Source organism: Trichechus manatus, unplaced genomic scaffold (genome assembly GCF_000243295.1).
Source record: "Trichechus manatus latirostris isolate Lorelei unplaced genomic scaffold, TriManLat1.0 scaffold00003, whole genome shotgun sequence".
In the NCBI taxonomy this organism is placed as follows: Eukaryota; Metazoa; Chordata; class Mammalia; order Sirenia; family Trichechidae; genus Trichechus; species Trichechus manatus.
The window spans coordinates 13,486,402-13,511,663 of record NW_004443939.1 but is presented as its reverse complement, the minus strand read 5'-3'; the positions used below and the strand labels follow the sequence as shown (position 1 = coordinate 13,511,663).

At 37.0% G+C, this 25,262-nt stretch overlaps 1 protein-coding gene across 5 annotated transcripts in view; it reads right to left on the bottom strand.

The window, feature by feature from the left end:
• The window catches only part of SGIP1 (SH3GL interacting endocytic adaptor 1), a 266,382-nt gene that overhangs the window by 9,653 nt on the left and 231,467 nt on the right, over window positions 1–25,262 (bottom strand). For all 5 annotated transcript variants that reach the window (XM_012555361.1, XM_004369029.3, XM_012555357.2 and 2 more), the window contains 3 exons: window positions 19,335–19,446; window positions 5,485–5,640; window positions 569–701 (listed from right to left, as the gene is read on the bottom strand). In XM_012555361.1, coding sequence (XP_012410815.1) covers window positions 569–701; window positions 5,485–5,640; window positions 19,335–19,446 — 401 coding nt within the window. The remainder of the gene's footprint in view (window positions 1–568; window positions 702–5,484; window positions 5,641–19,334; window positions 19,447–25,262) is intronic.

Genomic DNA, 25,262 nt, shown 5'->3' with positions numbered 1-25,262 from the left:
TGTACTACTTCTTGCCTTTGAAACTTGGTTGGAAATAGGCCTATTTGCTAGATTAGTAGTAATCTGAGGTAAGGGCAATCCTAGACACAGAAAAGAAAGTTCTCACATACTGTATCAAACCTTCTTTTAACATTAAATGATTTCTTAAAATAAATCTTATTAGAACTGTACCACAGGGCTTATCACACTAGAACAAAAATCATATTTCTTATATTTAATCATTAAAAATAAGAGGTTTTAGTTCAGTAATATCCTTAAGGATACAGTGATCTAGTTTTCAATATTTATAATTTTAACTGATGTAGTTTTCTGCAACCTCATTTTTGTGGCATGTTTCTCTAATTTTTTTAATAATATTTTTTACAGGTAAGTTTAAACTAATAAGGAAATGTATACATATTCTAGTCACTAGTCCTCAATTAATCCTTTCAAATTTTTATTTTCTTAAATTATAGACTTTAAATAATATTAAAAGATATGTTACTTTACTTACTTTTACTTAATGCTATACTTTTGAATATAAATTTGTAATGTGAAACAGATACCCTAATCCAATAAATAGGCTTACCTGATATTTGAGCATGTCCACATTATAATACGTAGCCTGGGGTTTCTGTTCAGACACTTTCTTTAGGTGAGTCATCAAATTTGGCATGTTTACCCAGAATTCCTTGGTATTGGCATCATTTTGGGTATTATCACTATTCAGTTGGGAAGGAAAAATTAGTACCATCTTATAACGAATCAAATATAAACCACACAAGAAGCATCTTAGCAAATGGATGTCTAATGTCTATATCCATCTTTGACAATTCTTAGCGATTATTTTATAACACTAGTGCAGTTTTAGTACAAATGCAATTCTGAATGATATCGTGCCATGTTAATAGATTAACACCATATTATAGTAATACGGAGCTATTGTACTGCTATAAATCTCAGTGAGTACTCAGTAATATTAACCAATTATGATGATAATTGGTTGCTCTACAGAGTGAATTATTTATTAACCCAAACTTAATAGACTTTTCCTACATCATCAAATGGTTCATCTGAATTAGTCAGTTAATGCAATCAAAGAGCTAAGTACATTGGTTTTCTTCTTAGATTGAGTTAGCCAGTAGTTTCTCAGAAGTTCCTGATTAAATATTTTGGCCAAATATAAACATAGTCTTTATCATCTACTAATGAGAAAAAGATGATCCTAAAATTACCATGCTACCTATTCAGCATAGACAATACTTAATTCAAGAGCATCTAAATCATAAAAAATCACTTTACTTAGAAGGTGATCTTGCAATTTAAGTGATGATAATCATGGTAATTATGATAGAAAAATAGAGTGCAGCCTTGAACCAAGGAGTTTTATATCCCTACAGCCTTCAGTATGGATTACACCTCAACATAAAGAAAACAAAAATCCTCACGACTGGACCAATAAGCAACGTCATGATAGATGGAGAAAATACTGAAGTTGTCAAGGATTATATTTTACCTGGATTCACAATCAACACCGATGGAGCAGCAGTCAAGAAATCAAATGACATATGGCATTGGGCAAATCTGCTGCAAAAGGCCTCTTTAAAGTGTTAAAAAGCAAAGATGTCACTTCAAAGACTAAGGTACGCCTCACCCAAGCCATGGTATTTTCAATTGCCTCATGCATGTGAAAGCTGGACAATGAATAGGAAAGACCGAAGAAGAATTGATGCCTTTGAATTATTGCGTTGGCAAAGAATATTCAATATGCCCAAAGAACGAACAAATCCGTCTTGGAAGAAGTTCAGCTGGAATACTCCTTGGAAGCAAGGATGGAGAGACTTCGTCTCACATACTTTGGACGTGTTATCAGAAGGGACCAGTCCCTGGAGAAGGACATCATGCTTGGTAAAGCAGAGGGTCAGTGAAAAAAATGAGAAAGACCCTCAACCAGATGGATTGACACAATGGGTACTACAGTGGGCTCAAACATAGCGATGACTGTGAGGATGGCACAGGACTAAGCAGTGTTTCATTCTGTTGTACGTGGGGTCACTACGAGTTGGAATCAACTCGATGGCACCTAACAACAACAACGAGAGTTGTTCAGCTTTGTTTAGAGGCCTGTCCACATACCATTCACACAATCATGTGAATGCTTGTCCTCGCATAGGCAAGAGTGTGTAAAGCATCTGTTCACTTCCCACATAATGAGGAAACTGAGGTCCCACATGATTAAATAACAGATAACTATTCACTGATGTTTCATTTTCAGAATATCCTATATAATACAATAATAGTAGCTATGCTTTCTTGAGCACCTATTATTACTAGGCACTCTACCAGATGCATTATAAATTATTTCATTAAAATCTACCTCACAAAGGAAGAATTATTATCCTCGTTTTTAAAGATGAGCTAACTTATAAAAAGGGAAAATTAGCGTTTGAGAAGAGGGAAGGTTGAAAAGTAGAGGGCAGATCAAAAATAAATTGCTATGATTAAGCCTTTGGAGGTCAAACAAACCAAGAAAGCAGAGTCTAAAAATTACCAGGGTCTTAAAATTGCTACTGGTCTGTTAGGAGAAAGCAGCTGTTGGAGGTCGTCTCAGCGTGACTCACACGATTCGGCTGTGCCGTGGCATAAGGTTATTGAGGACAGAGCAAAGTTCTGTGATTCTTCTCTCTGATTCTACAAAGGGGATGAAAAGACTCCCGGTCCCTGAGACTTTGCCCCTGAGTCAAGCTGAGCTAAGGATGCTGGTAAGGGCTACCCAAACTTTTATTATCTATAAGTATCTAAGTTACCCAAGCTTCCAGAGAAAGGAGACAGGAGAAAAGAGGATAGAGGGTCAGCAAAATTCAGTAATTTCCTTAAGGTCACACTGCTAATTATAAGTAATAGAGTCAAGAGTCCAGCCCAGGTCAATCTTATTACAGCTCATACCTTCCCGCTATACCAAAACCAAACCAAAACAAAACAAAAAAAGCATACACCCTAAACCAGTTGCCGTGAGTTGATTCCAACTCATGGCAAAGCCGTATGTGTGAGAGTAGAACTGTGCTCCATACGGTTTTCAATGGCTGATTGTTTTGGAGGTAGACCGCCAGGGCTTTCTCCTGAAGTGCCTCTGCGTAAACCGAAACCTCCAACCTTTTGGTTAACTGTTTGACAGGGGTGTAGAATTCATATCCAGCAACACATCATTGGAGTCCCTGGATGGTACAAATGGTTAACTTGACTGCTAACAGTCAAGCAAAAACACTCTCAGAGTGTTGTTTAATACAACTCACAAGGAGTCTCCATGTGGTGCAAATGGTTAATGCACTCAGCTGCTAACTGTAAGGTTGAAAGTTCAAGTCCACCCAGAGGTGCCTCAGAAGAAAGGCCTGGTGACCTACCTCTGGAAAAAATAAGCACTTGAAAACCCCATGGAACACAGTTCTACTCTGACGTACATGGGGTTACCGCGGAGTTTAAGTTGACTTGATGGCAACTGGTTACTGGTTTATATGTTAATATATGTATAAAATTATTGCATATACGCCTAAGAACTTGGCAATATAACTGCCTCAAAATGCAAAATAATATAATAAAAATAATATTTACAAACAAACTGATGAGGTAGTGGCATACAATTTCTAATTTTAGATGGAAGAACACTGAAAAGTAAAATTAACTGGCTCAACATGCACATCGAAGAGAGGGAGGGAAAGTGACATAAAGATTTGTCAATTTCCAATAATAATCATTTCACGTTTATTTTTGATCCTAATGGAAAATCATTTCTTTTATACTATTACACCTGGACTCAAGTTGCCAGTTAGGCCCTTGCAAAGGCCACAGAGGAGAAGGTGACCTTTGTAATTGTCTGAAAGACCCACGACTGTTTTTTCACTATTGGAATGAAAAAGTCCCATTTAGGCAAGAATGTGAGTAACTATGTTGGTCCTCAAATTCCAAATACCAACAACATTTACTTATTTCTGCATAAACATCCCACTGACTAAATTCTTTAAGTTATGTTTAAATTGTTCATTTAGTCAATAAATACTAAAAGTGCTTATTAGATGCCAGACACAGTGGGAGGTATGAAGATACAGTGGTGAACTAATAGAATGTTCCATTCCCTCATGGATCTTACAGTCTAGTGGGGGAGATGACTGAATGAAGAAACACAAATAGATATATAATTATTAATTATAGTAAGTGCTACAAAGAAAAAGAATAAGGGACTTTGAGACAGAATAACAAGGGAACATAATCTAGTTTGGGAATGGTGGGGGATGAGGAGGGGTGTGGGAGGGTCAGGGAGACTTGGTGAAGCTGAATCTGAAGGATGACTAGGAGCCAGGTGAAGAAGGGCAGAAAGAGTATCGCAGGCAGAGGAAACAAGCACAAAAGCCCTGCCATTGTTTCTGAGACTGGCAGGTGTGTCCAGAGCTATAGGGATTTTGAGGCAGAATGGTGAGAGAAGAGGACAGACAGGCAGGCAACAACAGATGACTCAGGACCTCCAAGGAAATGGTAACGAGTTTAGGTACAGGTGCGATGTGAAGTTGCTGGAGGCTTATGAGCAAGGATGACCTGATTTACCTCATAAAAGATTGTCTGCTGTGTGAAAAATGTGTTGGTGTGGGGCAAGACTGGATGCAGGGAAGCAAGAAGGGAAGCAACTGCAGTGGTCCAGGGCATTGATAGTGGTGACGTGGGCAAGGGAGGTCTCAGTAAAGGAGAAAAGTAGCCACTTCAGAGAGATTTTTAGATGTAATATCAGGACTTGATGGAAAGGGAGATACCAAGAATGATGCTGTTGTCTCATCCATTGCAAATAATTAACCTGATATAATTAATCATTTTTAACAGCATGTACATACTTATTGGGTGAATGTACACATGAGCACACATAATAAAGACATGAAATTCAAGCTTAATACTTAGAATATGTGAAAAATTATATTCATACAAAAATTCACATAAGCTTCTTTTTTTTCATACATGTAAAGTTCCATGAAAACACTACAATTACAATAAAGTTTTACATGTCACAAAGAATATTTTCTAGGTCATGTAAAGAGGAGCTCACAATTCAAATACCATTTGATTTAAAAAGATGCTAATTCAACAGAAGGATTTTATTCCGTTATTGGGCTTATTTCCCACCATTCTCATCCATTGTCTACCAATGAAAAGTAAAACAGACAATGAGTAAATTATCACTAACACAGATTTTATTACTCTAAATGTCTCTTTACCCACTTGAGATAGTTGGCCATTAAAATACATATATGTATATGCAGCCATGCATACACGCACACACGCACAAAAACTTTGACAGCTGGGAAAAGTCGTATGTTTGAATCAGTAGGTGCATTTCCTACTGAATCAACAGAACAGTGATGATTTCTCTAACTGTGCTACTCCACTACCAAGGTTTATCGCTTCTCTAGGTACAAAGTTCTCAGCCACACACACTTCTAAATATTTGTGCAAAATCATATTTACCAGCAGAGAAGTTGGGGATTTGGCAGGACATGTTCTAACCTGCTGAAATTCACCACCCGAAAAGTCAGTGCAGCTGGGGATGGGTTGTTGGCAAAGTGTCTGGTGATGCCAGCAGGAAAGGACAACACCATTTCTCCAGTGATCTTGACAATGCATCTGGCGTATCAAAACACAGAGGAAAGAGAGAGGAATCCTGGGTCAGTATGCTGTGAATCAAAACAGTTGTGAAAAAGTAAAGACATATGTAATAACATTAAACAGCAGAAGAGAGGAAAGGTAAGCTCTTAGAATTCCACTCTTACTACTAAATCAATTTCTCACTTATCTGAGAAATCAATGGCTTGTTTTAACACTTATATTTTAAAATGTGGCTATTTTGTTGAATGCGTTTTGGACTGTAAGAAGAAAAGCGCAGCTTTTTTCTGTGGAAAAGTCTATATATTCACCTCACAAATAGAATCATCTACTGTGGTGGTTCACTCTCATTTTGGTTTCTGAATTTTTGGCAGAACATTTAAAGATATTAACTGTACACCATCCTCACACACTGGAACCTACTTTAGTTCTCTGAATAACATGATTAATGCCTCGAGCATGTTGTTTTACACTCTCCAGATGAAGTTCTTGTGTCCGCTTAGCTAGTTGTTCATTTCATTAACTTGGCTATGTGGACAAAATGGTCAAATCGGTCATACAAGTTAACACAACAGGATGAGAGTTTAGAAGGAAAAATGATTTTTTAAAAGAGCATTATTGAAGTATAATTGATATACAATAACTGCACTTTTTAAAGTGTAAACTTCCATAAGTTTTGACAGAGGATACACCCATGAAATCATCCCACAACCAAGAAAATGAACATACCCATCGCCCCTAAAAGTTTCCTCATGTCTTTCTGTAATCCCTTTCTCCCATCCTTCCCCACCTTTCCACTCCCCATCCTCAGGAAACTGTTAATATGTTCTGTCACTATGCATTAGTCTGCATGTCCCAGAGTTGTTTATAGACAGAATGATAAGGTATGTTCTTTTTGGCTAAGTTTTTTTTCACTTAGCATCATTATGTTGAGATTCATCCAAGCAGTTATGTGTATCTACAGTTCATTCCTTTTTACTGTTAAGCAGTAGTATGGATATAACACACTTCATTTATCCATCTGGTGAAGAACATTTGGGTTGTTTCCAGTTTGGGGCTATTATAAATAAAGCTATGCATTTATGCACAAGTCTTTGAATGGACAGATGTTTCTTTCTCTTGGGTAAGTACTTATGAATGGAACCACTGGATAACATGGCAGTTGCACTTTTAACTTTTTAAGAAGGTCAAACTGTTCTCTAAAGTGGAAAATAAAGCTGTGTGTAAGACTTTTGAGGGAACCTTGGTGGTGCAGTGGTTAAGTGCTCGGCTGCTAATTGAAAGGTTGGTGGTTAGAATCTACTAGCTGCTCCGCGGGAGAAAGAGGTGGCAGTCTGCTTCCTTAAAGATTTACAGCCTTGGAAACCCTACAGGGCAGTTCTACACTGTCCTACAGGGTCATTATGAGTCAGAATTGACTCGACAGCAATGGGTTTTGGGTTTATAAGACTTCCAATTCTTCCACATCCTCACCAACACTTGTTAGGGTCATTCTTTTAAATTTTAGCTATTCTAAAAGATATGTAGTGTTAGCTCATTGTTGTTTTAATTTGCATTGTCCTAATTGCTAATTATGTTAAGTACTTTCATGTGACTATTTGTCTTTAATTACCTCTTTTGGTAAAGTGTCTGCCCATATCCTCTGCCAAGTTTTTAAATTGAGTTTTTTGTTCTCTTATTAAATTTTGAGAGTTCTTTATATATTCTGGATACAAGTCATTTATCAGATAGGTCTGTTTTTTTTTCCTAAGAGTACCTTTTGAAGATCCCAAGTTTTTTTTTATTTTTTTATTTTTATGGAGTCCAATGCATCAATTTATTCTTTTATGATTATATTTAATCATTGTATTCTTTGGGTGTTGTGTAATTTTTCACCTATATTTTCTTCTAGAAGATTTATGGTTTTAGATTTTATATTTAAGCTTATGATCTATTTTTTAGTTAATTTTTATATAGTGTTGGGTATGGATCCAAGTTCATTGTTTTTGTTTTGACAGGCGTATCCAATTGTTCTAACAATTTGTTTAAAAGACTATCCTTTCTCCACAGCATTACCTTGGCAATTTTGTTGAAAATCAGTTGGCCATATATGTGTAGGTTTATTACTAGATTTCCTATTCTGTTTCATTGACCTATTTTACCTACCTTTTCAATAACACCATGCTGTCTTGATTTCTCTAGCATTATCTTGTTGTTGGTTGATAGTTCCGAAGTCAGGTAGTGTTAGTTCTCCAACATTATCTTCTTTTTCAAAGTTATTTGACTATTGTAGGCCCTTTGCTTTTCCTTAAGAATTTTAGAATCACTATGTCAATTTCGACATAAATGCCTGCTGAGATTTTGATTAAGATTACATTAGATACATAGATCAATTTGGCGAACATTGACATCTTAAAAACATTGAGTCTTCTGATCAATGAATACAGTATATCTAATCTCTCCATTTATTTAGGTCTTTAATTTTTCTCAGCCATGTTTTGTAGTTTTCAGTGTAGAGGTATTTCATACCTTTTGTCAGATTTATCCCTAAGTATTTCACATTTTCTGAGGTGATTTTAAGTGGTTATGCTCTTTAAATTAAAATTTCCAATTGTTTGTTGTTATTACATAGAAATATTATTGATTTTGTATATTGATCTTGTATCCTGCAACCTTGCTAAATTCTCTTATTAGTTCTAGCTGTTTTTTGTAAATTCCAACAGATTTTCTGCTTAGACAATCTCATCATCTCTACATAAAGACAGTTTTACTTTGTCTTTTCCAATCCGAATGCCTTTTATTTCTTTTGCTTGCCTTCTTGCAATGGCTAGAACTTCCAGTATGATATTACATAGAAAGTGTGAAAGTGGACATCTTGTCTTGTTCTTAATCTTAGAGACAAATTATTGTCTTTCTTTATTCTTTGATAGTTTAGCTGTAAGTTTTTTGTACACGTCATTTATTATTAGTTGGGAAAATTCCATTCTATTTCTAATTTCTAGTGGTTTATCAAGAATGAATGCTGGATTTTGTCAAACGTTTTTAATACCTCTGTTGAGATGTTCCTATGCTTTTACCTTTTTAGTTTGTTAAAAACTAATTGCGTTTATGGACTTCTGAATATTAAGCCATCTTTTAATTTTTGTGATAAACTCCATTTAGTCATTTGTATCATCTAGTTTCTACATTGTTGGATTCAATTTGCTAAAATTTTGTTTAAAATTCTTGCAACTAAGTTCAGAGGGATATTGGTCTCTGGTTTTCTATTCTTGTAATATCTTTGTCTGGTTTTAATATCAGAGTAATGCTGGCTTTATCGAATAAGTTGGGAAGTATTCTCTTCTCTTCAATTTTATGAAAGAATTTGTGTAGAATTATTTCTTCCTTAAATGGTAGAATTCACCAGTGAAGCCATTTTCTTGGTGAGAAAGTTTTAAACTATATATTCAAAATTTTTAATAGTTATAGGGTTATCCAGGTTATCTATTTCTTTTTAAGTGAGCATTAGTAGTTTGTACTTTCAAGGAGTTTGTTCATTGTATCTAACTTTTCATATTCATTGGCTCATGGTTAACAGTATTCCCTTATTATCTTTTTAATATCTGTAGTATATATAATGATGTCCCCTTTCTGATTTCTGATATTGGTGATTTGTGTCTTCTCTCTATTTTTATACTGATCAATCTGGCTAGAGGTTATCAATTTTATTGATCTTTTAAAAAACTAGATTTGGGCTTTATTGATGTTCTCTATTTTCTCCCCAGTTTTCTAGTTCATTTATTTCTGTTCAGATTTTTATTATTTCCTTTCTTCTATTTCCTTTGGGTTTAGTTTGCTCCTCTTTTTTCTAATTTGTAACGTGGGATCTGAAGTCATTGATTTGGGGATCTTTTTTCTTTTTTTAATATAGGCCTTTACTACTATAAATTTACCATTAAGTACTGCTTTTCTGGCATCCCACAAATTTTGATACGTTATACTTTTATTTTAGTTCAGTTAAAATCTTACTCATTTCCCTTTTGGTTTTATTTGTACCCATGTGTTATTTAGAAGTATATTATTTAATTCCCAAATATATGGGAATTTTTCAGAAATTTTTCTATTATTGGTTTCTAACTGAATTTGTTGTGGTCAAAGAACATATTTTGTATGACTTAAATCCTTTTAAAATTTTTTGAGACTTGTTTTATGTCCCAGAATATGGTCTTTCTTGCGGAATGTTCCACATGCCCTTGAAAAGAATTTGCATACTGCCATTGTTGAATGACATGTTCTATAAATATGAATTCAGTCTTGTTGGTTGATAGTGTTCTTCAAGTCTTCTATACGATGACTGATTTTCTGTCTACTTTTTCTGTCAATTACTGAGAGAGAGATATTGAAATCTCCTACAATAATTGTGGATTTGTCTATTTCTCTTGGTACTTCTATCAGTTTTGCTTCAAGTATTTTTTAGCAAAAACTGTTACCGTATTTTTACACAAATAATGTGTGCTTCCACATTTGTTTGCCAACTGCACCCTCCCGTGACTAGGTATTTGCATAAGCACACTATGCTAATTTTTTTACAGCAACATGTAAAAAAAACTGGCATAGTGGTGCTTATGAAAATACCTCAAGGGGGGAGGGCGCAGTTGGCAAACAAATATAGAAGGCACATGTTATTTGTGTAAAAATACAGCATTGTGTGTACAATAAAATTCTGCTATTAAGTGCATAAACATTCAGCATGATTATGTTCTCTTGATGAATTACCCATTTATCATTATGAAATTACCTTCTTTATCCCTGGAAGTATTTTGCCCTGAAATTTACTTTGTCTGATATTAACATAGCCACTCCAGCTTTCTTTTGATTATATTAGTAAGGTACATTTTTTCTGTCCTTTTACTTTTTATCTATTTGAGCTGTTGTATTTGAAGTGCATTTCTTGTGGACAGAATATAGTTGGCTCTTGCTTTATTATACAATCTGACAATCTCTGCCTTCTAACTGATGGTTTTGTTGAAATTTATCATCTTTATTTTTGTATTGCTCTCACCTGTTCTTTGTTCCCCCTTTTCATCTTTTTCTGTCTTCTTTAAATTAATTGAATATTTTTATGATTCTACTTATATCTCATGCCAGTCATCAATTTATTGCTTCCCAGTTCCCATTCACCCTTTACTGTATCCTCTGAGAAAATTAATAACAGCCCCTTTATATTTTTTCTTTGCCAACAGGTATGATGTTAAACTTTGTCAATAGAGGGCGCTGGAGAGACACTGCAGGAGAACAGTTTTTCCTTCTTATTTCCAGTGTGCTTGCTAGGCAGGCTCCTACAGTATATAGGGTTTCTTCAGTGTCTGGCTCCTGCAGTACATGCAGCATGCCTAAGTACCGCAGTGCATATGGCTTTGCCAGTGCCCAGTAGCAAAACAGCTTCCTTAGCATCTGGTTTCTGTAGCACACATGGCTTGCCTAGTGCCCAGTTCCTGCCATGTAGGTGGGTTTTTCAGCTCCAGACTTCAGCCATATACACAGCTACTCCAGCACCTGGCTTCTGCAGTGCATGGTGGCCTGCAGCACCCGCCAGCCATTAGCTTCCTCTGGTCCCCCAAGCCAGTTTTGTAGCAGAGTGGCTCTATGAGACATCTCCCATGAACAGCTTTCTCTGGCGCCCCAGAGGGTAGATTTCCAGCAATGCATCAGCACAGAGACTTCTCTGCTTTCCACAGCCATGCCCTCAACAACAAGGTCGGGGTCTCAGTCAAGAGGAAGGCATAGAGGGCTCTTCCTTGGGTACACTATTTCAGCTCTAGGGTAATGGCTGTTCCTTATATCTGCTATTCATGTATATTTTAGAGTTCTCTTTAGTTTTTGTTACTCACATCCCCTACTAGTTAATAATTCCTTATTAAACTTTCCCTGTTCAAACTACTATGTGGTTTCTCCATTTTGACTGGATCTGTCTAATACATTTTCTACGTGGGCTTAGTTATAGCTATAACTCTTTATTATTTTATTGGTTGTTTTAAGGCTTATGCTCTTCATTTTTAACTGATCACAGTCTACCTTGAAGTGATTAATACTTTACTACTTCATGGATATTTTAAGAATTTTACAATAATACACCTTCCATTTTTTCCCAACCTTTGTGATACATTATTATTGTCATACATTTTACTTCTATGTATTTTAAAAAGCTCATATTACTTTATTATTATTTTCATTTAAAGAATCACTTATCTGTTCAAGAGACTTAAAACAACAAGAAAAAGCTTATATATCTATTCATGTAGTTATAATTTCCAGTGTTCTTCACTTCTTTGAGTAGATTCATTATTTCCATGTGTTATAATTTTCCTTCTGCCTAAAGGACTTCAATTTTTTTTTTTTTTTTGGTGGTGTGGGTCTGATGATGATGTATTCTTTCAGCATTGTATGTCTGAAAATGTATTTTGCCTTCATTTTGACAACTACTTTCACTGGGTATAGAATTTTAGGCTGACAAGCTTTTTCCTTTCAGTACTCTAAAGGTGTTGCCCTACTGTCTTCTCACTTGCATTGTTTTCAATAAGAAACTTGCCATCACCTTTATGTTTTTCCTCTGTATGTAACATATCTTTCTTTTCTGGCTGCTCTCTTTATTACTGCTTTTGAGAAATGTGATTATAATGTGTATGGTGTAATTTTCTTCAAGTTTCTTAGGCTTGGGTTTCTCTGAGATTCTTGGATATATAGGTTTATTGCTTTCATAAAATTTGGAAAAATTTTGTCCTTCCTCCTCTCCTCAGGGACTCCATTTATACATATACTAGGCTGCTGGAAGTTGTTCCATGGTTCACTGATGTTATATTCTTTATTTTTATCCTTTTTTTCTCTTTGTGTTTCATTTTGAACAATTTCTATTGATATATTTTCAAGCTCATTAATCTTTTCTTCTACAATGCCCAATCTGCCATTAGTCCCATCCACTGTATTTTTCATCTCACACATTTTAGTTTTCATCTCTAGAAGTTCAATTTGTTTTTTGTTTATTTAAATATATCTTGCATATCCTTAGCTAACTTTTTGAATATATGATATACAATTGTTTTAATACCTTGGCCTGTTCTAATATCTGTGCCAGTTCTGGGTCAATTTTTATTGATTGATTCTTATTATGTGCCATGTTTTTCTGTGCTCTTCCATGCCTGATAATCTTTGCTTAGATGCCAGGCATTGTGACTTTTACGTTGTTGGGTGCTGGATATTTTTATATTCCTATAAATATTCTTGAACATTTCTTTGGGACACAGTTATGTTTCTTGGGAACAGTTTGGTCCTTTTAGGTCTTCTTTTAAGATTTGTTAGGTAGGACCAGGACATAATTAGTCTAGGGCTAATTATGCCCCACAACTGATGTAGGACCCTTCTGTGTACCCTACCTAATGCTTTATGAATCTCGAGGTTTTCCAGTCTGGCTTAGAGGAACAGGCACAATTCCTGGCCCTGTGTGAGTGCTGGACTCTGTTATGTCTAATCATTTCATGCAATTCTTTTTCTGGTCTTGGGTATTTTTCTCACACACATGAGCTGACCAGTACTCTGCTGAATACTTCAGGGGAACCTCTGCAGACAGTCAGGGTTCTCTTTCTGTGTAGCTTTCTCCTCTCTGGTATTCTCTCCTGAGAATTCTAAAAGCACAGACTCTCAGCTCTGTCTCCTCAATTCAGAGAGTCCTCTGGGCTCTGCCTTGGTTCCCGCTCCCTATGGTGTGGCTGGAAACTCTCTTAAGAAAGTAAGCAGGGGCAATCATAGGGTGTACCTCATTTATTTCCATCTCTCGGGACCACGGTCCTTCACCTGGTGTCTAGCTTCTTGCAAATAAATCACTGTTTCATATACTTTGTCTATTTTCAGGCTGCTTCAGGTGGGAGGGTAAACTAGTCCCTATTACTCCATCTTGGCCAGAAGCAGAACCCTTAAAAGGGTTACTTTTCTTTGGGAAACACTAAGTATTTAAACGGAGTACACTTCTTTACAACTTCCCCATTCATCTGGGTAACTGACCCTTGTACCAGTCTGTAGCTCTTAAGTTCAGGAATGCACTTCCCAGGGAAAATGAAATTAATGAACTCTGCTCACATCTGAGTATCAGGGACTCTATTTTGCCCCACAGTTGCCTTGTAAACTGTGTAACTCTGAGATTGATGAGACACACCTGGCTCAGGTGAGGTGGTCCCTCGTATACATCCAAAATAGTTTATGTGAAGAACTGCCATAGACTTACATGTATGTATAAGGCTAGGTTCAGAGTAGAGGAGGAGGCAGGTGAGCTTCCTGAAGTCGTGTCTATCCCTTACTCAGATATTATCATTCATAACTTTGCACTGCTGTAGATGAGAATTTTTGGTTTCTGAAAGTTTGCATCTTCATCTTTTCTGGGGAATATTGCTAATATCTCAGCTTGGGTGCTAACTGTTGTCTTCCTTTTTCACCTTTTAGATCAGTAAACCTTGCTTGATTTACCCAATTGGTGCTGAGCCTGGACTTCCTCTTAACCTGGGCCTACTCTTAATGTCTGTCAATATATGGTGGACATGCAGAATATTATCTGGCAACTGCAGTATAAAACAACAATTAGTCAGAGTGCTTGTTAAATTAGATTTCAGCACCTACCCTCACTCAGTATATTGTAGTTAGCAGTGGTGGCTCAGATGCTTTTAACCAGGAGAGAATCTGCTTAGCTTCTTTTCCAGTTTGCTTAAAATGAGATCTACATGTTGTCTTGGTGAGGGATAAAGTTTCACTTTTGTAAGCAAGTTGGCAAGGGAGGAGGTGGCATTTATTAAGTAAAAAAAAAAAAAAAAAATATTGGCTCGCAACTGTTTTTTTTCTGTGAGTGGGAAGGCAATTTAAAAATGAGCAAAACAGCCTCAACTTCAGAGCTTAAAGTCATCTGGAAGGTGGGAGAAGGGCCGATGCACAGTCCCTACAGTCCACGATGAGAAACACAAAGGCTCCTCCACGGCATTATATTCCTGTACTGCAACTGAACTGTCAGACCTCTGCTGATTTATTAATCCATCCAGTATCTAAGCTGAGATGAAACTGTTATGTAAAAATAAATATTTTCCATCGATACTCACTGGAGGGAAATCTTTACTCAACCGTAATGACTGTTTCTACAACTATGTAATGTAGATACATTTTATGTGAGTTTGAATGATATAAATTTAAAATAGTGTGATATGTAAATATTAATCAGCTTTTACTTTAGGAATAGAATTTGAAATTATGTGAATCCCCACAAATGAAAAATTTGTCAGGAATGGCAAGATTTCAAAGTCAGCTCACCAAGTGATTTATAAACTGGGTTCTCCCTATTGCCACAGGCAGCACCATGTTTGTTAGCAGGACAACAGAAGTCCTGGCCATTTTTGGTCAAGGAATATGTGAATTTAATTATGCGAGGTCATTAGGAATGCACCCCTCACGTAAAATGTGATTTCTGTGTACTGCCTCAATAACCAAGCCCACTGCCCTCTTCAGGTGTACCTCTGTACTCATGCCACTTCCTTTATTTGTAATCCCCTTTCATTGGCTTATCTACTAAGCACAATCCTTTTCCTATTTCAAGACTTAGTTCAAAGGAAGGCTCTTCTGAAGTATTCCTTAATATCTTCTCTATCCAGCCTTCCTTAGCTTTTCCTTTCTCTACTTTCCCATAGAAACATGTACAGATCTTTGTTGAAAAATTGTTTTGTAGTTTCTTGCACATATTTTATCTACTCTTGTGAGTGCAAGGACTGTGTCTTAGGTTCTTGGAAGGCAAAAGTACATATAATACAGAACCCGTACAGAGTAGGAATGCAATGTTTTTAACATAAATTCATAAATTTAGCAAGTATATCGGGTGCTTATACAATGTATCAGGCACCAATCTAGGCATTGAATGGTAGTGAGAAATAGGACAAACACGGTCCTTGCCCAGACTTCTAGTTTAAGCAGGGAGACATACAATAAATAATTGCAAGTATGATGAGAAGAGAAAAATAGGATATAGCTGAGAAATAATCCCTGACCTTTATCTCTTGGGACGAGGGTTGTTTAAAGCAGCTGATAATGGGAAATGTATAGTAAAGTCAAGGTGTTCTCTGTCTATGAATGCCTGAGAAAGACTGAAATGTCAGAATACCTGTTACAGGGTTCTGAATACTCAGGTAAAAAGCATAATGATAAATGAATGAATTATATATCATAATATACAATAATTAAAGTGGTATATTTCTTTTTCCAATGTATGGATGGTTCACTAATCAGGCTCAACTGCTACATCATTGGAATATCAAGGTCACGGGTAGCAGGCTCATTGGCGCAGACCTCCCTACACTTCTGCCCTAGTAGGCTGGGGGAGCCCAAACAGGATGAAGAACCTTGCTTGCATAGTGGCAGGCCCACAGGTGACTGACAGGCCATTCCACTCCTTCTTTAGGATTTAAAAAATTATTAGTAAGGGTTTCTCAACTCCCTTTGAACCATATCTACACCTCTCGTATGGTTGGTTTTACATTATATTTACAAGTCTTACTTTTCATATCAGCGGTCTTCATCACCTATGTATCCCGTCTACCACAAGTACAAGCACATTGTAGACATTCCATAAATATTAGGTGAGTAATTCAACTCAACTCATTCAGCAAATATGCACTCAGTACTCCATGCCAGGTGCTGTTTCAGGTGCTGAGGTTACAGGAGTGAACAAAACAGACAAGTCCCAGCTCTCATAGAGCTTACATTCTTCTGGGGTAGACACACAACTGAATAAATACACCATATGTTCAGTAGAGAGGGCTACGGGGAAAGAGAAAAATGAGGTAAGGACAAAGTGTTGACGGGGTGGAGAGGAGTGTTGCAGTTTTATATAAGGTGGACAGGGAAGGTGTCTTTAATAAATTTTCTGAAGTACCATGAAGGAAGTGAGGGGACAAGTCACTCAGACATCTGGATAGAGATTTCATCAAGGCAGAAGGAGCAGAAGGTGAAAAGACCCTGAGGGTTGGGTGAGAAAAGAGAAACAGGCAAGGACAGTGTACCTAGAGTGACGTGGATAAGGAGGTGTGTGAGGGAGACAAGATCAGAGATAAGGAAGAGAGTGATGGAGATACGATCAGAGAGTTGGTAACTGGGGTAGGGGTTGGGGAGTGCCGAAGGACAGATCATGTAGGGCGTTAAAGGCCATTATAAAGCCTTTGGTTTTTACTTTGAACAAGGTAGAACTGTTGTGTGCAAAGGAGTGACATGATAACGTTGAGAGTAGACTCTAGGGGGACCAAAGTGGAAGTACAGAGACCAATTAGGTCTCTCTGAATAAATCAGTGAATGAATGAATGAAAGCCAATTAGTAAGCTGGCAAAAAAGAATTAATTCTTGTGTCATTCCCAGGGGTTTTCACTCAGGTGCATACAACTCTCTACACACGTGACTACTCTTATTTTTTTAAAGTGTGTTTCCGCCCACTTTTCTAAATTCAGGCTAGCCTGAACTTTCTAAGGTATAGGTCATTCAGTAATAGTTAGCCCTTAAACTGGTATGACAGAAAATTATGCAAATTCTTTGTTTAAATAAGATTCTACAGTATGAAGGATATATAGAATCTAAGCTCATGGTGTTTACTTGCTCTAAAAGCTCAAATGCATGCTCTTTATGAGGTAGCTTTTAACTTCTATTTACATGTGGATATGGCAAAATTTCATTCCTTGAAGATAAAGGGGAAAGGACACTGGGGGAAACCAGAATCCACAGTGTTTATTTCTCTACAGTATTTGAGGTCTAGAACAAAACCTAGATGTTGTTTAAAGAGACATGGCATTTAGGGATGTTGGTAGATTCCAGTGGCTGCATAGGCTACTTAAAGGTGGAATCACTAGTTTTCTAGCATAATATTGTTAGTCTTTAGAAAAACCTATTGTTCCTGAAGTGTAAAGAGGATTCATGGCTAGTCATACAGAGTCCCACTTAAAATATATGTGAAGATCCAAGTTCTAATTGTACTTAATTATCACTGTTCCAAACATTTTAATAAAATAGTCTAGTGTTGTGTATGCAAATTTAATTTTTTCTCTAATTCTAATTGCCATAGATACTAAGGATTTCCAAGCCCTAGTCCTTGTAAGTAAAAAAAAGAGAGAGCAGTTCTTCCCTCATCTAAGTTTTCCCTTTGTTTATCAATAAAATTCAGACTCGGAATTACATTAATGACGTATTTGAGAACTAGTTTGACTTAGCTGTTTAGTTTTCAGTTTAGACAAGTAATCACTCTCAATCTTTTTTGAATCATGAACCCTTTGTGAAACTGATGAATGCTATAGACTGCCTATGGAAAAATGCACATCCACCCCCCCCCCCCACATAAGCTATGCAACAGAATTTCAGGGAATCCGTAGACTTCCACAACCCTATTCACGGAACTCCTTATAGAAAAATAAAGTATTTAATTATATCACATATGTATTCAGATTAAGTCCAAAAAGCAAATGCATTCAATGACTGCCACTGAATGCATTGCCTATATAAACTGATATATCAGTGAAATCAGGCTCCTGCAGAAAGAGGACGGTGCATTTGGCTCTAGAATTTTTACTTGGCTGTGATTATAATGGTTTGTGGCCAGTTTTTTCCTTACTTAGTCAGGGTAACATATGACTCGATCTCTTGCCAACCTGAGTGTTTTTGGAAGGTGTTTTTTCTTCCAGGTTCACATTCCACACCATTGTTCCAATTTATATTTGGGTGATTCCCATCCAGGAAAGACTAAGATAACAAAAGGCATGATCTGGACTTCTATTTTTGTGAGATAAAAACTTTCTTATTGTTGACAGAATTGTGTTAGGGTTTTCTGCTACTTGCAGCCAAAAGCTGAATCAGATTTCTGAATAGTAAGATATTAGATTGCTAGAGGGCATTCCGTGGTTCAGTGGTAGAACTCTCACCTTCCACGTGGGAGACCCGGTTTTGATTCCCAGCCAATGCACCTCATGTGCAGCCACCACCCTTAATGTGGAGGCTTGTGTGTTGCTGTGATGCTGAACAGGTTTCAGTGGAGCTTCCAGACTAAGACATACTAGGAACAAAGGCCTGGTGATCTACTTCTGAATATTACCCAATGAAAACCATATGGATCACAATGGTCCGATCTGCAACAAATCATGGGGATGATGCAGGACCAGGCAGCGTTTTGTCCAGTTGTGCGTCGGGTCACTATGAGTATGGGGGCGGCTCAACGGCAGCTAACAACAAGATGCTATTGTTAGGTGCCATAGAATCGGTTTTGACTCATAGCGACCCTATGTACAACAGAACGAAACACTGCCCGGTCCTGTGCCATCCTCACAATTGATGTCATGCTTGGGCCCATTGTTGCAGCCACTGTGTCAATCCACCTCATTGAAGGTCTTCCTCTTTTTTGCTGACCCTGCACTTTACCAAGCATGATGTCCTGCTCCAGGGGCTGGTCCCTCCTGATAACATGTCCAAAGTATGTGAGACGAAGTCTTGCCATCCTCGCTTATTGGATCTTTTGGGGACTTTTTTTTTTAAATCACTGAATTAACCTTCCTAATTAAATTTTCTCCTCTATTCTAGGTGTGCCACCTGTTACTGTTATCTGGATCTTTTTGGTTTTAAGATAAGGAATGATACAATAATGCTTAGTGTGTCCCCCACTGGACAGAATAGAGCTTGGGGGATATGTGGATCAACCCCAGGCTTACTTGCTTGGATCTGCTCCTTTGAAGTAGGCATTGACGGTTTCTGTAAATGCTGCTGCAACAGGGAGGGTGTCCTGGGCTCCCATGGTTAAGGGGCTGGGTCCCCTGGAAGAACCTGCATGAGATGAAAAACTTTCATTTACTGTGAGCATAGGAGATACTGTAGCACATGTGGAACTGAAAGTCTATTAAAGAATTAAGGGATGACGTCTATTACTGGGGAAAAAAAAAGTAATATGCTAAGAAACATTACTCTGCATTTCAACATAGAGCTCAAGTATTTAAAAGGAAATATTTGGCTGGTTTACAAACACTTGAAACTAATTCAATTATGTATTTTACTACAGAAAAAAATCCAAGCAGAAGAACAAAGTCATAGGGATTTTCAAATGTCTTGCATAAAGCATAAGGCAGTATTTGCATGACAGTTTGTACAGTAGATGGTTAATAAAGAAAGGAGTTAACTTTCTATTTGAGCATTCAACACATACAATCACCCATACTCCAAACTTTTTATATTTTTTCATTTTGAAGAGAGACAGCCTAATGGTATTACGTTACACATTGTCCTTTTCTGGATTATTTCAATTTCAACAATCCCAGTTGGTCTCAGATAGAGAAAGCTCAAGTTTACATGTCCAAAAATACACACAACCAAAATGTACACTTTTGACTTAGCATAAACACATAAACGTATTAATTCATATATTAAAAATAACAGCACTCTCATGCATATTGAACACCTGCTATGTACCAGGTGCTGCAGAGATGCCTTACATAAATTATCTCCTTCAAGCCCCACATCAGCCTTGTGGGACAGGCGTTGTTATTTCCATTTTCCAGAAGACAGAACTGAAGCTTAAAGAGGTAAGTGACTTGCTCAAGAGAATAGGCTGAAGCTAAACGGTAAAACTAAAAATTCAAACCTAGATTTGTTTCCCTCTGAAGCACATATTTTCCCACCATAACTTAGTTTGTCTAAATGAAACGTTTTCCTATATTGTTTGGATATAATGTGTAGCTTCCAAAAACAACAAGTTTAGAATTATTGTCTTGGTTATTAATCTCTAGCATGGTGCTAAATAGTAAAGTTTTGGTAATGCCAAGTATTTGTCTGCATGTCTGTATGTATGTGTGCAAGTATGTTACACCCTCATGGCTTCCATTTCCTACCAAACAAAGCACATTTGCTCCTCCCCAGCCCAGGCACAGACTACTACGGGCTACACACTTCAGTGTAATGCTTGTTTATTTTTGCCTTCTGTCACCTGTGTCCTCTTCTTCAACTATTAAAAAGTCCACCCTTTGTATACTTTCTTCCTCCATGAGGTTTTCCTTGATAATTCGAGTCCATGATAGTCTCTTTCTTTTCTGTCTTCTCTTGTATCTTTTAATATTTTGGGGTTGATAAGTAATCATTAATTTAACGAACACTTGTTTAATATCTACTGTGTCAGGCACTATAGTAGGTGCTGAGGATTCAAAGATAAATTAAACATGGTACTTGTCCTCAGGGAATTACAGTTCATTATGCTAGTATCATCATCATCATCGTCGTCATCATCATCAAACATCACCTTCATCACCGTTACGGGTTGTATACTTACTATGTGCTTTACATATATTACTGTGGAAACCTATAAAGTAAGCATTATCTTCATTTTGTAGTTGATGGAACCAAGGCTCAAAAGAGTTTATACAACTTGCCCAGTACCTCACAGCTGGTATGCAGAAAGACTAAGATTGGTACTCAGGTATATATGAGTTCAAAGTTGACACTCTGAGCACTGTATTATTTTGCCTCCTTAGAAGAGGGTAAGCAAACAATTACAGTACCATTGAGTAAGTCTTATGTTGGAATTTGCATGTTTAAGTCTTTGCCTCTCACAAGACTGTAAACTTCTAGAAGGAAGAAACCATGACATGAACTTTAATGGGACCTCCACAGTTCCTAAAACAGAGCCAGGTTTACACTGACCTTTTATTAAATAGATGTTGAATTATCCATTGTTGTAGCTCAGAAAGACAAAGTTTACGAGCAGCTAGAAGTGAAGAAGTCATACTAAACAATCATTATTTTGTAATAGTGTTGCTTGATTCATTTGTTTAATCACTGGTTCAAATATTTACTGAGGGACTACTAGGTCCCAGAGAAAAATGACTTCCCTGTTAGTTAAAGCTGGGCCAGGGTGGTGGGAGGGCTTGACTCACCATTTTATCAGGTCATAGCCACCCTATGAGGGGGTGGACAGAGGCACAATCAAATCATTAGAGTAATTTGATAAATGGTTTAAGAATGGTATGAGCAGGGCACTACAAAAGCTCATAGGAAGCAGCACTTAATGCTGCTTGGAAAGGTCAGGGAATATTGAGGTGACATTGGAGCTGAGGTTTGAGGCTGAATAGGATCTCATGAGGGGAAGGAGCTGAGCAAACACATGGCATTTTGAGAAACCACAGGAAGTGTGTCATTGCTGTGTGTGTGAGTGTGGTGGATATGGAGGGTGATAAACGGAAAGAGATGAGGCTTAGGGGGTTAGGAATTAGGTCATAAAGAGTCTTGTGTAAATATTTAGGAAACTTCATCTTTATAAGTGATTCATAGGCATTAAAATCATAATTCATTTTGATAATCTAATACAAACCTATGGATACTTTTCTGGGCAAACTGCACATATACAGAACATATTGTATATAATTTGACATAGAATAATAAATTTCTTAAAGTCCTTGAGGGCCCTGGGACTGAAGTTCAGAACACCCTCTACAGAAAATGGGAGGCCTCTGAAGTATTTAAAACACAGCTCACAATGGGACTTGAATTTAAATCACTCCAGCTGTAGTACAGAGGATAAATTCATGAAGGAGACAATAATGTAGGTGAGGAGAACTCTTACATAGAAAAAAAGATAAAACTGGTGAGAAACGAAGATGTTAGTAAATAAAGGGAATGTCATAGGTATAATACTTTTTATAATTCTTTTTTTATGTTTTTTATTTGTTTGTGTGCTTTTTATAATTCTGCAAAGCATTTAATAGTCCTTCAAGATATTCTTGTGAATAAAATGGTGAAAGTTGGTTGGATAATAGTCTTGCCAAGTGAATTAAAAGTTAGATGAATCACATTATCCAATAAGCATGAATCAGTGGTTCTAGTGGTTAAGAGCTTGGCTGCTAATCAAAAAGGTCGGCAGTTCGAATCCACCAGCCTCTCCTTGGAAACCCTATGAGGGCAGTTCTACTCTGTCCTATAGGGTCGCTATGAGTCAGAATCGATTCGACAGCAATGGTTTTTCTTTCTTTCTTTTTTTTTTAGTAGAATATTCCAGAAATCTGTCATTAGTCTGGGTTCTTCAGTGCCTTAGATAAAACGAGATGGCATGTTGTAGTGGCTAAGAGCTTGGGATTTGGCATCAGACATACCTGGCTGGGATTGAGTCCTATCTCTGACACGCTTATTATCTATATGATTTTTAGCAGCGATGATGTAAATAATACCTACCTCAGAGGCCTATTCTGAGAAAAAAATGAAGTAAAGCATTTAGCACAGTGCTTGGTCTATAATAAGCACTCAATAACTATTAGACATTTTTATGATTATTACAAAGGTTACCTGAAATAATAACACAAAGGTTACCTGAGATAATAACAGACTCATTGAAAGTGCTAAAATTTATCCCACAGTTTTGGAATACTGAGCCGAAACTAATTAAAAAATCAACAAAAATAAATATGAAATTTTTATATATCAAGATGAAAAATTAATTAAATAGTTGTGATTTAGAAAAAAACTATCCTGGTGGAAGAATATGTGAAAAAAGACCTGGAGGTTTTAGTTGATGATCGCCTTTCTTTGCTGGATTCTAAACATTTCATCTAGCTTGGGCTACATCAGTGGATGGGTAACGTACGGATAGATCCCTGGAATCAAAGGTTTTACTGTTTTTTATTTGTTTGTATGCTTTTAAAATAAGCTCATCAGAGGGCAATGAAAACACTTATCCTCAAGCTAAAGACCAAAGTCTTCCATGTCATGATGTGCAAAGACCATCTGTGATCTGACTCACATCTATCTCTCATGATTTGCCTCCTTCCACTCCTTCCAACATACCCTATAGTCTGGCTATGTTCACCTCTGGGCACCATAGTCCTTATTTTAGATTCAGTTAACAATGTCAGGGAGGAGAAACACATAAAAATAACAAAAAATGACAAAGAACTCTTTTATCTTAACCAAAAAACCAAACTCATCATTGAGTTGATTCTGACTCACGGCGACTCCACGTGTTATAGAGTAGGACTGAACTCCATGGGGTTTTCTTGGCTGTAATCTTTAAGGAAGCAGATTGCCAGGTCTTTCTTCTGTGGTACCACTGGATAGTTTGAACCACCAACCTCTCAGTAGCCAAGAGCAAACCATTTGCGTCACACCAGGAACTTTTTATCTTAAAGGGCCTTCTATTTACAACTTTAATTTCTTCACATCTGTATGCATTGCAAGGAGCCCTGGTGGTGCAGTGGTTAAGTGCTTGGCTGCTAACCGAAAGGTTGGTAATTCAAATCCACCAGCCATTCTGCAAGAAAAAAGACCTAGTGATCTCTTCCCATAAAGATCACAGCCTAGGAAATCCTCTCGGGCAGTTCTACTCTGTTCTACAGGGTTGCTATGAGTAGGAATCGACTTGATGGCACACGACAATATATTGTAATTAAAATGTGTTCTGTATTTTACCTTTTTTCACTTATTTCATCATTTTCCTTATTGCTATAATGATCATTTTCAACACCTTTATATTATTCTACAAACATTTTCGAAATGTTGACCTTGGGGTCATTTCTAGATAGTAATAATTCTAAATCCATCTTTGTATCAATTGGTCTGATTTTTCTTTTTAATTATTTAATTAAAAAAAAAAAAAACCCATTGCTGTCAAGTCGATTCCGACTCATAGTGACCCTATAGGACAGAGTAGAACTGTCCCATAGAGCTTCCAAGGAGTGCCTGTTGGATTCAACCCACCGACCTTTTGGTTAGCAGCCGTAGCACTTAACCACTATGGCACCAGGGTTTCCAATTATTTCCTTAGGATATAGTTATATTCCTACAGAGTGGGATGACCAAACAAAAATATTACTTTTTGATTGCCAAGAATTCCAGATTCTACATGAAGATTATACTCAATTAGAATGCTATTAGTAACGAAGGAATGTTTCTGTTCCCTGCCTGCCCCCCCACCCGCCGCCCCGCAGTAGCTTTGAGAATCTTTGTTTAATTGGCTTACTGGAAAACTGGGCAGAAACCAGAAGAGTGACTAAGATGGTGAGAAATTCGAACATCATGTCCTAAGAGGACTAAGAGGGGCCTGGGGCCTGGAAACTGTTTTCATATATCTGAAATAATATTACCAGACAGTGACTCAGGGGACCAGGGTTCAATGCCATGGATCTGCAAGTTAATAGCTTTGTGACCTTGGGCAACTCAATTAACCTTAGGTTCTCTCAACCATAAAATGCAATTTCTACATTTTAGGATTCTATGATTTTACATTGTTTAGAGACATTTAAAAAAACTCAAACATGAGGAACAACTTTCTAACAGAGAAATAAACAGTCTTGAAACCATACGCCTTCACTGGAGGATCGGGAAAATATCTTTTGATTTTTTTACTTGGTCTCTACTATATACAAGACATAGACAGGGACACAAATGAGTAAACTTTCAGAAAATAAAACATAAACATATGGAAAACTAAATAACAATAAAATCATGTAAACAAGAGCTTAAGACAATAGTTCAGACAAGGGCCAGAAGGCAGAAGAGGAGAAGGAAGCTGATGATAGGGAACCCAAGGTTGAGTAAGGATATTGTTGATGTGTTGTGAGATTGTTAACCATTGTCATAGGGCAACATTTGTAGTAACTGTTAAATGA